Below are 12,824 nucleotides of genomic sequence, written 5' to 3'. Positions count from 1 at the left end.
CGTCTTCAACTTGCTTCAACATATTTATGCTGATTTGAAAAACTTACTCACTTGAAAATGACCTCAGAGAGGTCGAAACGTCGTGACTTCTTAGCGCTAGCTTTTATTTCAAAGTTTATGTTTAAAATTCAGCAAACGGTACAAATTCAACACAAAATATTTTATTGAACTATACTTTTGGTACATATGGACACTTAAAAATGATATTCACCGTTCTACTGAAGAGCCCGCAGGGTCGGAAAGCAAGTCAGACAACTCAGTTTTCGCATCGCGTTTGGGGAATGATGTATCGTCAACCCAAAACTAATTTCGTCCCTTAAAAGAGCCGCATGCTCATTGTTTTTAGAAACGAGTTTTATTTGACTTCGAAAAACGCTTCAATATCCGGCCATCTTGACATCACGCTTGGTCAATAAAGCATATATACCAGTTCTGTTCACCAGCCAACTATCAAAGGCACACATTTAAAAACGATTGGCAAGATGCGTGGTTTTATAAAAGAGACCCACCAGTATTTATTCACATTTGTCGCTATATCAATCGTTGCTTTCTTTAGCAACAGGAGAAATTTAAATCTGAATAGCTCTTCTCTTAATGGCGAAACATGTAAGAACGTTAACTCATACACAAGGTATAAATGAAGAAACGAAAAATAAGTAATTCGATATAAATAAAGTATAAAAAAATAAACCCACAATTCCTCTTTTCGCTCCGACGAAGGGTTAACGCTCAAAACGTCAGCTTTTGTAATCGTTACGGTGGCCAATTTACCACTTCAACTTTGTTGATATATCCAAATTATTTCGTTACTCCCACCGACGCAGCCCCAAACAGTTTCTTTCAAAACTATCAGCATTTATAAATAAAGTAGGCTATGTAATCTACGAAGGATGCTTTTTGGCGTTTTTATAATATACGAAATGTATTTAAGACAGCTAGTAAGGGAGCTTCGACTCAAGCCTAAGAAATTATTAAGCAAAGTATTCCGCGGTACGTTTTCTTGATTGCAGTCCTGAATCCTGGAAGACGCATACAGTACATTACGGGGTTTATGGATGAATTTGAAAGCATAAGTGTTGCAGAAAACTCGAAGGCTAATATGTTAGTTTTACTCGAATAATTTGAGATGTTGTTGAGGACGGTAATCACACAAAATGGAAGATAGCAGAGTAAAAACATGAAGAAAACATAAAGTGTGTTTATGGCAGACCTTCGTAAACGCTTTGAACGAAAAATTTCAAACTGCGACATCTGTGACTCCATTTGATCTTGAATTTGTACTTTATGCCTTTTAACAACTTGATATACTTTTATATATACGAAAAAAGTGACGAGAAGGGACACAGATACAACAACTGCTGCAAACGTCGAGTAAACACGAAATCCCTTTAGCCAAACAAGGCTAAGGAGAAAGTTTATTAACCACAAAGCCATCTGCATAATAACAACTCTTTTTTCCGTCACCAGTAGTCGATATCGAAGGTGCAGTTTAATCGCCAAATATCTATCCAGCCCAATGATTGTGATATAAAGGAGCGAAATGCCACTTAGAAAGGAAGTCGCTATGCTGTAAGCTGCCAAAACCGAACAGGGAGGAACTCTGTTCTTGTAAACGGAAAATAAAACAAACATGTACAGTGGATGGACGATGGATCCTACTCCAAGATCAGTCAAGGCCAAACCAAAAATAAGATAATTTGAGATTGATCGCAAGGAGGGCACATAGACGAAGCTGAGAAGAATCGAAACATTTCCCAAAACTGCGGTGAACGTGAGCAGAATGTTTGCCAAAATGTTGAAGGCTAAAGGCGTATTTTGTTCACCAATGAGTATCATAATAGGTGTCTCAATGAAACATCGAGTTGGAGTTTCGTTTGAAGACTTACCCATTAGCAATCTTCATAGAGCAGAACAGACCTGCTCGACTTGAATTGCTAAATGTCTCTTTTTCGCCTCCGCGGCGGAAAATTAGAGGCAACAAATTTAGCAATGAATTCTGCAGATCTTCCCCTCTCGTAATAAATAGAGAAAAAAGTGATATATGAAAAAACACCTGTTGTGATAGAAGTGTCGACAATAATTGGTTACGGCCAAAAATAAATTAAAACAAAAAAGTTAATGCTGAGATCTATCAACGACATCTATCATGCTAGAAAAAAGTGGAAAAATACTGACTGATGAACCGCTGTTCTGACTATTTTTCTTGCTTATAATTATACAATCTTTCATTTCGATAAAAATAATTTGTTGCCTCTCCACGAAAAAGTAAATTTTTGCAAAAAGGATTAAAACATTAATAAAATATATGTATTATTCCGAAGCACCATTACGGTTGAAGTTAAGAAAATTTATTGAAATCATTGCACGACAGACCTACTTAACAGTTAAGTCGGCCAAAAATTGTCATTTATTTCTTTATTAATCTGGCTGCTGACAAAAATTTGTGGCATAGAGAAAATTTTGATTCTTGGTTTAAACTGCGTTCGTTTTCTTTGTTGTACCTTAAGAATCGCAACGTACTTGAGAATCGTAGGTCTATGACAACAAGCTTCAAGAAAATACTAGAAATGACAGTTTCAAAAAGAAACAAACAAAGAGTAATTGAGTGCCCTGAAAATTTCATATTCCTTATCCAAGTTAAGATGAAGCCGTTTCGATATTTTAATCGTAGACGGCACAAGTAAGACAAGTACAAGATCACCTTAACTAGCAAGTGAGATGACAATGTAACTTTCCCTTTTTCAAGACCACCTCTTGATAAAATGTGCTTAAAAAGAATCATAAATCTAAATTAGAACCATGTACACATGTATACTTAGTATCCTGCAATGCAAATAAATTATATGGCCTCTAGAGAGGAAAAAATCAATTATTGTGCTAACATGAGCATGCAAAGAGGTGCTGTGTGTTCAATTTTAAACTGTGCACAATAACTCCGATTAGTTTTTACTTCGCAGATGTATAGTGCTTTTCGCGATCGCTGATTGGCTACTTTTAGAGATAGGCGAGTATTATACACCACCGAGCAGCCGAAAAGACAAAAACGCACGTCAAGAGTTTAATTTCGGACAATTTTGGGTATATTGACAGAAGTAAACCCCTTCTTTTGGTTTCTGTGTAATATTAACTAAAGTAATTTAAAACCTTAGTGTTCGTGAAAGTTGTGGGTATTTACCTCGCTGCTTAGAAGCTCGGTAAATATCAATCCTCCCTATTCATGATCATCTCCACTGCGGTGAATAATTGTTAACTATGGCTAGATGATATAACTCGATGATAAATCCTATCGAAACTAAGAAAGTCAATCTGAGGTCTGCATTGATAGGAACGTTTCAAATAGGTAAAAACAAAACAGTTACAATTTCACTGTCGTGAACTTTCAGTTAGTAAAAAAACTGATATTTCAGTCGTCGAGCAAAGAAATGTGACAAATTTGACTGTATTTGTCTCGAATATTTGCTGAGAACCAGTCACGTCCAGAACACCTGTCAAATATCATTGGAGCTCTGTATGTTTATTTTCATTGTGCAAGCTAAGATTTCATATGGAGGGCAGCTCAGAGTGAGCAAACCCGTGAGCAGAACGAGAAGAGTAGAAAATGCTACCGCTTATCCCTTTTTGGTTTTCCATTCTTAACAATAATTTCCCTCGTACATTTTTTACTCGTTCAAGGTTTTCCTTAATCTTATCAATCCGAAATAGAGCAGCCAGGCATCTAAAACTACAAAACAGAGAGAAACCCTGCGAAGTAGACCGCGGTGAAGGTGGTCTTGCAAGCGAAACTGGATTGACTATCTCTCTTCCTGGAATAAATGTTTAAGGGAAATACAGAAAAACACACTAATTCTTACATAGGCCATCTATGAATCCCAACGTTTAAAACGGGAGACATTACTCTATCCTTATTCGGTTAACGCTCCTTGCAATTGATTTGAAGCTCTTTGGTAACTTTTTCCCAAACTAAGGGAAAGTACGTTTTTTATTGGGGAGGGGGTGGGCCTGGGTATTTTAGAAATATTTTGCCAAAAAAGTCGTGGCCCTCCCATTTTTCAGATTGGATTAATCCATGACCCTTCATAAATGCCTAAACAAAAGGATCTGACCCTCCCTCCACCTCCTCCAAGACAAAAATAGCCGGAAGTGAAAATAACTGACCGGAAGTGTTGCTCATAACCGAGTCTGCGCACAAAGCAGTTAATTGCGTGGCGTTGCACTGTGAAAACTTGAAAATGGGCAAGGATGTGCGAGGAATAGAAAGGGGGAAATGCGCTTGTGGAGAATGCGAGGATTTCATGAGGTCAGATGGAGCAACTTGTGGCTATTGTGGCTGTTTGCCGATTCGCCATTCTAAAAAGGATGCCCACAACATTACCGACGTCAAAATATGGACGAAAGCGGACACGGGTCGAGAGAGACAATTACATTAGTTGGGACGAGATATGTTTTTGACATAATATTTCGACATGTGTTTAAAATGATGTAGGTTGATTTAGACTGGTAGCTTTGCTTGTATAGATAAGTTTTAGGTTTCTATACACTTCGCATGTTTGCTAACAAATAATTAAAAGTAAACTAACCGACATGGAGTAGTTTTTTCCTTGCCAAAAAAAAAACTGTGACCCTCCCCCGGCTGCGTATCAAACAGGTTTGACCCTCCCCAATCTGTAAAATATTTACTAATGACCCTCCCCTCCGAAGCCCCGACCCACCCCTCCCCCCCCCCAATAAAAACGTACCTTTCCTAAGCTCAGTTGAAATAAAGATTACTTGTTGATACCGAGATCATTGGCGGTAACTTTAATGCTTACATTCCCCTCCACTGTATAAGACCATAGTTCATATTACGAAGATCGTAGAAAACGAATAACTGATAGCTGATGGCATATTTATTTTGTTTTAGGTTCCCAGTTAAGGAAAGACAGCTTTTTACCAACGTATCCCTAATTGACCTAGTTTTTTTCTTAACTATCATGCAAAGGAGGTTGTGACAAAGAGCATTAGTGAGCAAGGAACATTTTTAACAGAGGACAATGACTGCATCTTCAGAGTTATTCAATTATTCCGAGAACGGTCTGACGGATATGGTAATTTCGCAATTTGATTTCTCGGATAATATATTGCTGTGGTGTACTTAGTGAGCCATAAACTGAGATAAATAAGCACCAATTTCAGTTGCACTAACGCACTAAACTAAAACAGTATATAAAGCTGATGTTCCCATCCGCACAATCTTGATTATGGAGCAACTGAATTGAATCCAATGGGTGTTTCTAATCACCTTGACCATTATTGTCCGGAAAGTAGTTCGAAAAAGTAGTCCGAAGTTCGTGCAGCTTGGATAGATATGACCCCAAGGGATAATTTTGAACAACACCTTTTTGTCCACAAATGGATCAAGATGTCGAACTAGACGAGTTTTCAACAGGGAATTTTTACCACTATCAAATTACCATAATAGAGGCTTCCATTCGTTCCAATTCAAAAGGATGGCCGGTAAGAAATCGAAGTGAAATGTTGATTGGCTGTCTGCTACAATGAGTCTACGTAAAGTTTGATATCGTTGGAAGCTTACTTTTGAGTCGCAACAAGTTATTCTTAGTGTTGTAAGTCTGGTTACAACGTCTTTTTTTATTTTGGTGAATTCAGTCTCTAATGAGAGAGTAGCCAAGTTAAAAACGGAAGAAAAACATTAAAATAAGTTATGTATCTTATTTTAAGTAGTTTTGTGTGATTTCGAAAAACTTCATGTCCTCTTTTCCGTTGCTGGGAAAATATATTTTGATGGGATAACGATACCTGTTAAAGTCCCCTCAAGGACAATTTCTTAATGGAGATTTAATCTTTCTGACCAACGATGAGAATAAATTGAAGGAAATAGAACAATAAGATAGCCGGGAGAAATAATTTAATGAACGTTTCGCGTGCTACCTTGTACTTAGGACAGATAATTTGTGATAAGTGTGGGCTTGTTGCGAGGACGTACACTGATGACCCTTGTTGATATATTTATTTAATCTGGATGACGAGGACGAATGGCCTGCAGCTGCTAGTGCGAGGGCAGTCCCTGAACTACTTTCACAAGCAAAGATTTTCCTAAAATATTTCATAATATGTTTCTAATAGAGGAAGGGTCATTTTGATGTAAATGGGGACTCAAGTAGACATAAAATGATGACATGGTTAAATGTTGTCGTTTTTGCTTCAGCATGTAGGAATCGTTGCAATGCAAGGGTGCACGTAGAATCATTCTTGAGAGTAATTACGCTCAATCTTGCTAAGGCATTTTCGTAGGAACAGTCATAGAAAGTTCGCAATGACATATCTTGAAAAGTTAAAGCAAAAGACGTATCTCTTTTTCACAGTTTTTCTTTGCTCAAGGTATTCATATTTCACATTGATTAAGAGGCTGTTTTATAATATTACGAATTATTTGCAGCTTGCTCAATTTTTCTTTTTGCATCAATCTTTTGATTGCTTTATCTGATCCCCGGCAGTCGCACACTTAATAAGCTGGAGTAGAGATAGTCATCAGTTTGAATTCGTGTAGATCCTTTTGTTTATGAACAGTCCTGTAAATATGCAAATGAATTTTGCCATCCGTGATAAACTCACAATCTTAAAGAGCAAACTTGCGGGTTAGTGTATGTACCTCGTAAACATTTTGGGGCCCTTTTGATCTCTAAACCTGAGCATACTTCTGTAAGTGAGAATACATGCCCCTCAATGAATAGAAAAGAGAGCCACCGTATTGACTGCGGATAGAGCCTCATCATTTTGAATAGTTCCTTGAGAGCAGCAAGAGGAGCGCAGCCGAGCGCAGCGGAGTCCAAATAGGAAAGGGTGGCCGGAATGCAATTAACTTGTTTGTCATGTGTACTCTGCACGTCAGTGATGATATTGGTATGAAAAGTTTGCTTTCAAGCCTCGAAGATTCATTTTTAGGCTGGAATATCTGGTGGTGAAATCTCCCGTCTGATAGGTGAGCCTAATGCTTAGTACCAGAATATTACAATTGTAAAGAAGAGTTTTCAGGAGGTAACTCATAATTTAAAAGCGTTTTGGTTTCCTTTTGGCTGTAGATCGCGTGACTTTTACATTTTCTTTTTCTTTTTTAATGTTCTATTTTTTTTCGAAACACAAACTTAGCATCAATTTCGTAACTTTGTCGAAGCTTTCATGCAATAGGTAAATTCTCCACTGGAGAAAGGAACTCCAGGTAAATTTCACGTAAAATCGGAAAACTTCACTCCTCTGGTTTAATGACTACATATGGATCGGTAACAATCGAACATTCGCGAGAAGGATTTTATTTTACGCCTACAAAAATGGAACATGAAACACCAATTTGGGTGGACATTGAGTTTGCTATGATATCAATAACAATAATGAATGCCTCTTGGCATCTGGCAAACAACTCGAATCCAAAATCTACAAACATTTGAAGAATTGGAGCCCTGATAATAAATGGTTCTACTAAAAGTTGCAAACTTACCAAGAGTTAGGCCAGGTTAAGACGTCATGCTTCTGCCCTGCCGAACTTAATTGCGATTAGGTCCGACTTTAGCAAGAAATGTTGCAAAATTTAATCGTTATTGTGAGTTCGAAGAAAAAAATACGTAATATATAAACGATATCTATCCTCCTTATCAATCCTCGGCAAGTTGATTAAGAGAGGAAACACGCGTACGAGAGCTATAAAAAAAGTGTGAACCTCGGTATCTACTTGGTAAACATTTCCTTTGAAGTGTACATGAGCGATGCATAGTTAAGAGAATAATTCCGCTAAAATACATCTGCATAATTTATGAATTTTGTTTGGCTCAGCGGAGGCACAACGTTTGAAGCGCTGCGCGCCATAGTCGTGTAGCACGGCAGGCCTTGCCGAACTCAATTGCTTGCCGGACTTTCTTAAAAAGTTAAATTCAGACGCCGTGCTTTTCTCGAACTTAATTTCTGAATTGAGATTGACATGGCAGGAGCACAACAGCTGAACTTGGCCTTAGGTATATAGCAAAAAGCCGTTTAAATTTGCCAATAGCTTTGGTCTTCCGTTACACTTAGACAGTTTTGATGAAGCAACCTAATAGGTTTGTATTTACGCCTGATTAAAAGCATTGTGAGCATTTTCAGTTATGCTCTAATGTTTGAAAAGATTTAGAATTCTCTGTGAATTCCAACAGTGTGAAGATGAATATCCCTTGAGCGATAATGTCAACAGGCAACTTCTAGTCTGCATCAAGAAGATAGCAGTTCGATATTTATCCAAAGTGAAATTATCAACGAGGCATTGTACACCTCATTGGATAAACTCAATTGGAGCACACAATTCACGTCTAATAATGCGAGGTGTGGCGCGCCGGAATGCTAAATAAAATTGTTTAACTAGAGTGATATGCATGTCAAATTATTTTCTTAAAGATAATGTTAAAAGCTTTCGTTCAAGCCGTAACAAATTAATTTTGAAATGGAATTTCTGTTGACTTCTTCTAAAAGGTGGGCTCATATTTAGTAACAAAAAAATTCCTTTAAGGCGTGAGCTAGGAGTTAATACTTGGATGTAAATTACTCTTCAAAAGCGATGTTTCTGATCGTGCTCATCATGTAACTCTCGGCTCAGACTATTTTCCTTCTTTTACAGAGATGAGTTTCGTTTCACTTGAAACACTGCGTTACTTGCATTCATCGCACCCAAGTTCAATGCACTTTTTTCAGTTTTTGAATTATAACCTCGAAAAAAGATTTCAATATCAAAAATGCAAATACTGTCATCGCAGGTTCAAGCCACCTCACTCCAATCATCTAGTTTTAACACGAATGTCATATACACCGATTTGAAAGGAAACCTTTACCACAATTGCCAATAATTTCGCAATCTGATTGGCCAATTTGCCGTTGTCAATAAGAGTTCAGACGACGCTTCTCACGTTAGCATGTCACGCACTGAGTCACGTACTGAAAGAATCGTTTCATTTAACGTCGATGTTTGATAAAAGACAAATCAGTTGTGGTGTAGCGTGGTCTGTAACCTTATAAACAACGGCAACAACGGTATTCGTCATCACAGTGGTGAAGATTTGTTACATCACTGCGAATGGAATCGGGGAAAGGCAGGCAACGGCCCAATATTTTGGGCAGTTAAGGAGGTATTCTTGTCAACATGGCGATTTTGATAGCTTTTTCCCAAACTAAGTTCAGTTAAGATATAGATTACTTCGTGATACCAAGATCATTGGCCAAACAAAGGTAACTTCAATGCCTATTTAAGTGAGGGCTTTCCCATTCTTTGTATCAAGCGATAGTTCATTTCAGCAAGATCGTAGAAAACGAATCACCGATGACTAATAGCGTATTGATTTCTCAGTTAAGGAAAGGCAGCTTTCTGTCAACGCATGACCTAGTTTTTATCGTAACTAAAATTCAAAGGAGGTTGTGGCAGAGAGCATTAGTGTGCAAGAAAAAAATTTAATAGAAGATAATGACTCCATCTCCCAAGGGCGTGGCCAGGGGGGTCCTGGGGTGCCCGTAACCCCCTTTTGTAGGCCTTTTTTAGAGCAAACAACCTACAATATTCAGGTAGCGAAAACTCCATGACAATATCTTGGCCGTAAAAGCCATTGTTGAAAAGCCCACTTTTAAAATTTGTTTTATTTTTTTGTAAAGTATTTTCTGCAGAAAAACGTGTTCAATGCGTCTTCTTTCGCTTTCAGATAAGATGAAGCCGGCTATTTTAATCACCGTTCTTATCTTGGTTGCAATAGCAGCTATATCAGCAATCCCCACTCCAGGCCGGCGGTTGAATGATGAGCGGCGTCCCATGCACGAGTTTAGCAAGGTAAGTATCATGTTCTCGGTGTTGAATACATTTTCGGTTGTATTTGATACTGAGGATCTGTTTCGGAGATTTTTATCTCTTTTTAAATCTATTTCATTCTTTTCTGTAGGAGAACTTCAGAAACAAACTCATGGATTACATTATGAATCACGAGGTAACAAAATAACTATCTTACTACTGGTCGGTGATAGAAATAAGACCTAGAGCCTGCGGGGGGGGGGGGGGTGTGGGAGAATTTTTGGTTTGTGTGTGTGCAACTGCCGGCTTTTCTGCGTTTATTTTATTTTAAACCAAAACATGGGGGAAAGCGGGCACCCCGTGTTTCTCCCCTAGAACCGCTACTGGAAATGAATGGCGGGATACTTTAAATCATTTTAACGAAAAATTTTGCAAGAATACACTCTTTCTATCTTTCTCTCTCTGTATACAGAAGAGATGCAAGTATGATTATTGCAGCCCTGGTGATAGATGCTGTGGTGGAAGATGGTAAATATACTTGAATTTTGCTTTTTCCTTTACACGCGGTACCTACGCTTTTGCTCCCGATCAGATTTAGTTATGAATAGGACGTGAAACATGTATGTTGGCAAATCGGTATTTTCCTTCTCCCGAAAAAGGATTACTTAGATTAACTAATTGTCTCTTTATTTTTATTATTATTATTATTATTATTATTATTTTCATTTATTTGCTTATTTATTCATTCATTCATCTTTTGTTGTTTTTGTTACTTATTTAGTTTGTCTATCATTGACAAATTTCTGTTAAATTACCTTTAGTGTCTGTCCAATCGGAGCTTCAGCTGGTAGCTGGTGTAATTGTGTACTAAACCGGTCTCGTTCAGGTTCAAACGAGAAATAACTGATCACACATCTCTGCATTGATTGGTCGAGTGTACCATGGCTCTCTCAAGCAGCATGCAAATAAGCGACTTTAAAAGCAGTAGGTCAGCCAAGTTGACGTAAGAGTGAAGGATTTTAGTGAAATTATATTCAGTAGTTCAAGCGCTTTTGTAATCTCAATAAAAACCATTTTGAACAAGTTTGAGCATATTGAGTTGTTCTCCATAACTAACGCATGCTTACATCTCCTCCCATTATCGAAGCGTGTGTCGTTTATTGTCTTTAATGGTAATTGTTCTCCGTCGCTGATATGAACTAAAATTTGAGGATAAAGGCAAGGCGAAGATAGTGCCCTATACTGCTTCTTGCTGACTGATATTTGAAGAGTACTATTTATGTGAAGAATAAGTGTCCGCTTTCTACCACAATCTAAATCATTAACAGATTCCCCCCCCCCTCCCCCCCCATTTACCCACTTTGGGTGGAGGAGGGTAAAAGCGATAAAATTGAAGTCATGGGGCTTTGAAAAGGTCAATGTGTCAACAATTGTTTCGCCGATTGTAGATATATCTTCTAAAGGATTATTTAATAAATAAATCAAAACAAAATAAATGACCTAACTTTATATCATATGCCCGATCTTCATTCCGCCGGCAGATCGAGGTGCGAAGACAATTTCAAAATAAGAGATTTTCCACAGACTTTACTTATCATATATCGCAGGATGGTCATGGTAATTGCCTATAACTGAATGCATTTCATTGTTTATCTCGGCTGACCATCAAACAGAGGTCATTTCAATTTTTTTAATCTTGATGAAATTTGGCTGTGATTGCTGTACAAAAGCTATTACATTGTTACAAACTACAATTACAGGGAGATGATATCAAAAAGCTCCACGTTATTCAGCAATAGAGTTTTTAGGAAGTGCATACTTATAAACAAAATGAAATTATTCTTCTCGGCATCCTTTATACCTAGATAGCAAACTAGTAAATGAAAACTAAAGTCAATCACGATTTGGTCGCCGGCGTTTTCCCGCGCTTAAGGCAATTTGGTTGCTTTTACTTTGGTTCCTTATTGTTTCAAAAAGATATTGGCAGTTGTGATTACTTCAGTTCTTGTTCTTAGGACACTCAATCTAAAAGTGCGCAAATCTCCAACAAAGTTAACGACAAGACCTCGGACCATCGTTCAAAGTGATTACATCGCATTGCAGACGTACTTTAACAAAGTAAACCCATCCTAGCCGTATTTAAAGCAGTCACTGGCGACCTTTTTAGAGACTAAAAAGGTAAGATAAAGGTTTTGCAATCTTTCAGCTGGAAATGCCAGCAATTAAATAGAGGGTACGTATTTTTCAACTCAACCTGTTTCCTAAGTATTGTTGTAGATGGGAATCTCCTCATAATTCTTTGCATCGCCCTCCCCATCATTCATATTCTCGTAATAGTCAGGATCATCCAGTCTCTTGATTTCCTGGTAATCACCATCATCAGCTGGTACCTCTTGATAGGGATTTCCTTTATTTGAAAAGTGCAGCTACCAGTGCCTTTGACGATTCTTATCTCTTCATAATTAGCAATGTCCTCCTTAGACCGCGCCTCTTTTAACTCATAGGTCTCTGGTTCGTGGAGTGCAACTCCAGAGCGCAACCCTTTTGAAGTGCGTTCGAGCTTAAACCCCTTCCGTTTCTTGAAGTATTGAGTCAGTTTGCTAGACATAACGTCTCGTAGTCACGTTCGACGCACTAAAAACTACTATAAAACGAATACAAGAATTGTAAAAACGTGTAAAATGGTATATAAAAAGTCACTTGTAACAATGTAGCGGAATTCCAAATCGATTTCGATCAATTACGATCCTCATCAGTAGTACTCCGCCATGTTTAAAATACTCATAAATAATTGTTCATATAAGTGACTCTGAAATGTCCACACTTCTTCCAGGCTTCATGTAAGCGGTCATGATGTATCAATCACAGCTCGTGGGATTTGAAAAAAGTTCCATTCGTTCTTGGAGTTCATAAGCGAGTCTTCGTTCACATTATTTATCCTCACTCCTTCAGTTATTTGTCTCAGCATCGCGTCATTGTGATAGACCCCCGTCACATCCATTCGGAACTGCTTTACCTCTCTATTGTGTTTCTC

The 12,824-nt window shown here is 37.9% G+C and overlaps 2 protein-coding genes across 4 annotated transcripts in view; one reads left to right on the top strand and one right to left on the bottom strand.

Annotated features, from left to right (window-relative positions):
* The window catches only part of LOC148723705 (adenosine receptor A3-like), a 2,175-nt gene extending 38 nt beyond the window's left edge, over positions 1–2,137 (bottom strand). The window contains exon 1 of the mRNA XM_088732057.1: positions 1–2,137. This exon is cut by the window's left edge and continues 38 nt beyond it. Within this exon, the coding sequence (XP_088588183.1) occupies positions 961–1,890 (930 nt within the window). The 5' untranslated portion in view covers positions 1,891–2,137 and the 3' untranslated portion in view covers positions 1–960.
* Positions 2,138–5,371: 3,234 nt separating this feature from the next.
* On the top strand, positions 5,372–10,873 carry LOC148723704 (uncharacterized). 3 transcript variants are annotated; one of them, XM_088734341.1, is made up of 5 exons: positions 5,372–5,493; positions 9,708–9,832; positions 9,942–9,986; positions 10,263–10,318; positions 10,612–10,873. In XM_088734341.1, exons 1-5 carry the CDS (start codon positions 5,487–5,489, stop codon positions 10,691–10,693), a joined length of 315 nt encoding a protein of 104 aa, XP_088590467.1. In that variant the 5' UTR covers positions 5,372–5,486; the 3' UTR covers positions 10,694–10,873. The 3 variants fall into 3 exon arrangements, with proteins under 3 accessions (XP_088590467.1, XP_088590468.1, XP_088590469.1); XM_088734342.1 differs by lacking the exon at positions 5,372–5,493 and adding an exon at positions 6,823–6,979; XM_088734343.1 differs by lacking the exon at positions 5,372–5,493 and adding an exon at positions 6,940–7,035.
* Positions 10,874–12,824: the final 1,951 nt, after the last annotated feature.

The sequence above is a fragment of the Stylophora pistillata genome, chromosome 9 (assembly GCF_964205215.1).
Source record: "Stylophora pistillata chromosome 9, jaStyPist1.2, whole genome shotgun sequence".
NCBI classification, from domain to species: domain Eukaryota; kingdom Metazoa; phylum Cnidaria; class Anthozoa; order Scleractinia; family Pocilloporidae; genus Stylophora; species Stylophora pistillata.
Note: the sequence above shows the minus strand (reverse complement) of the source record. Positions and strands in the feature narration are given on the sequence as shown.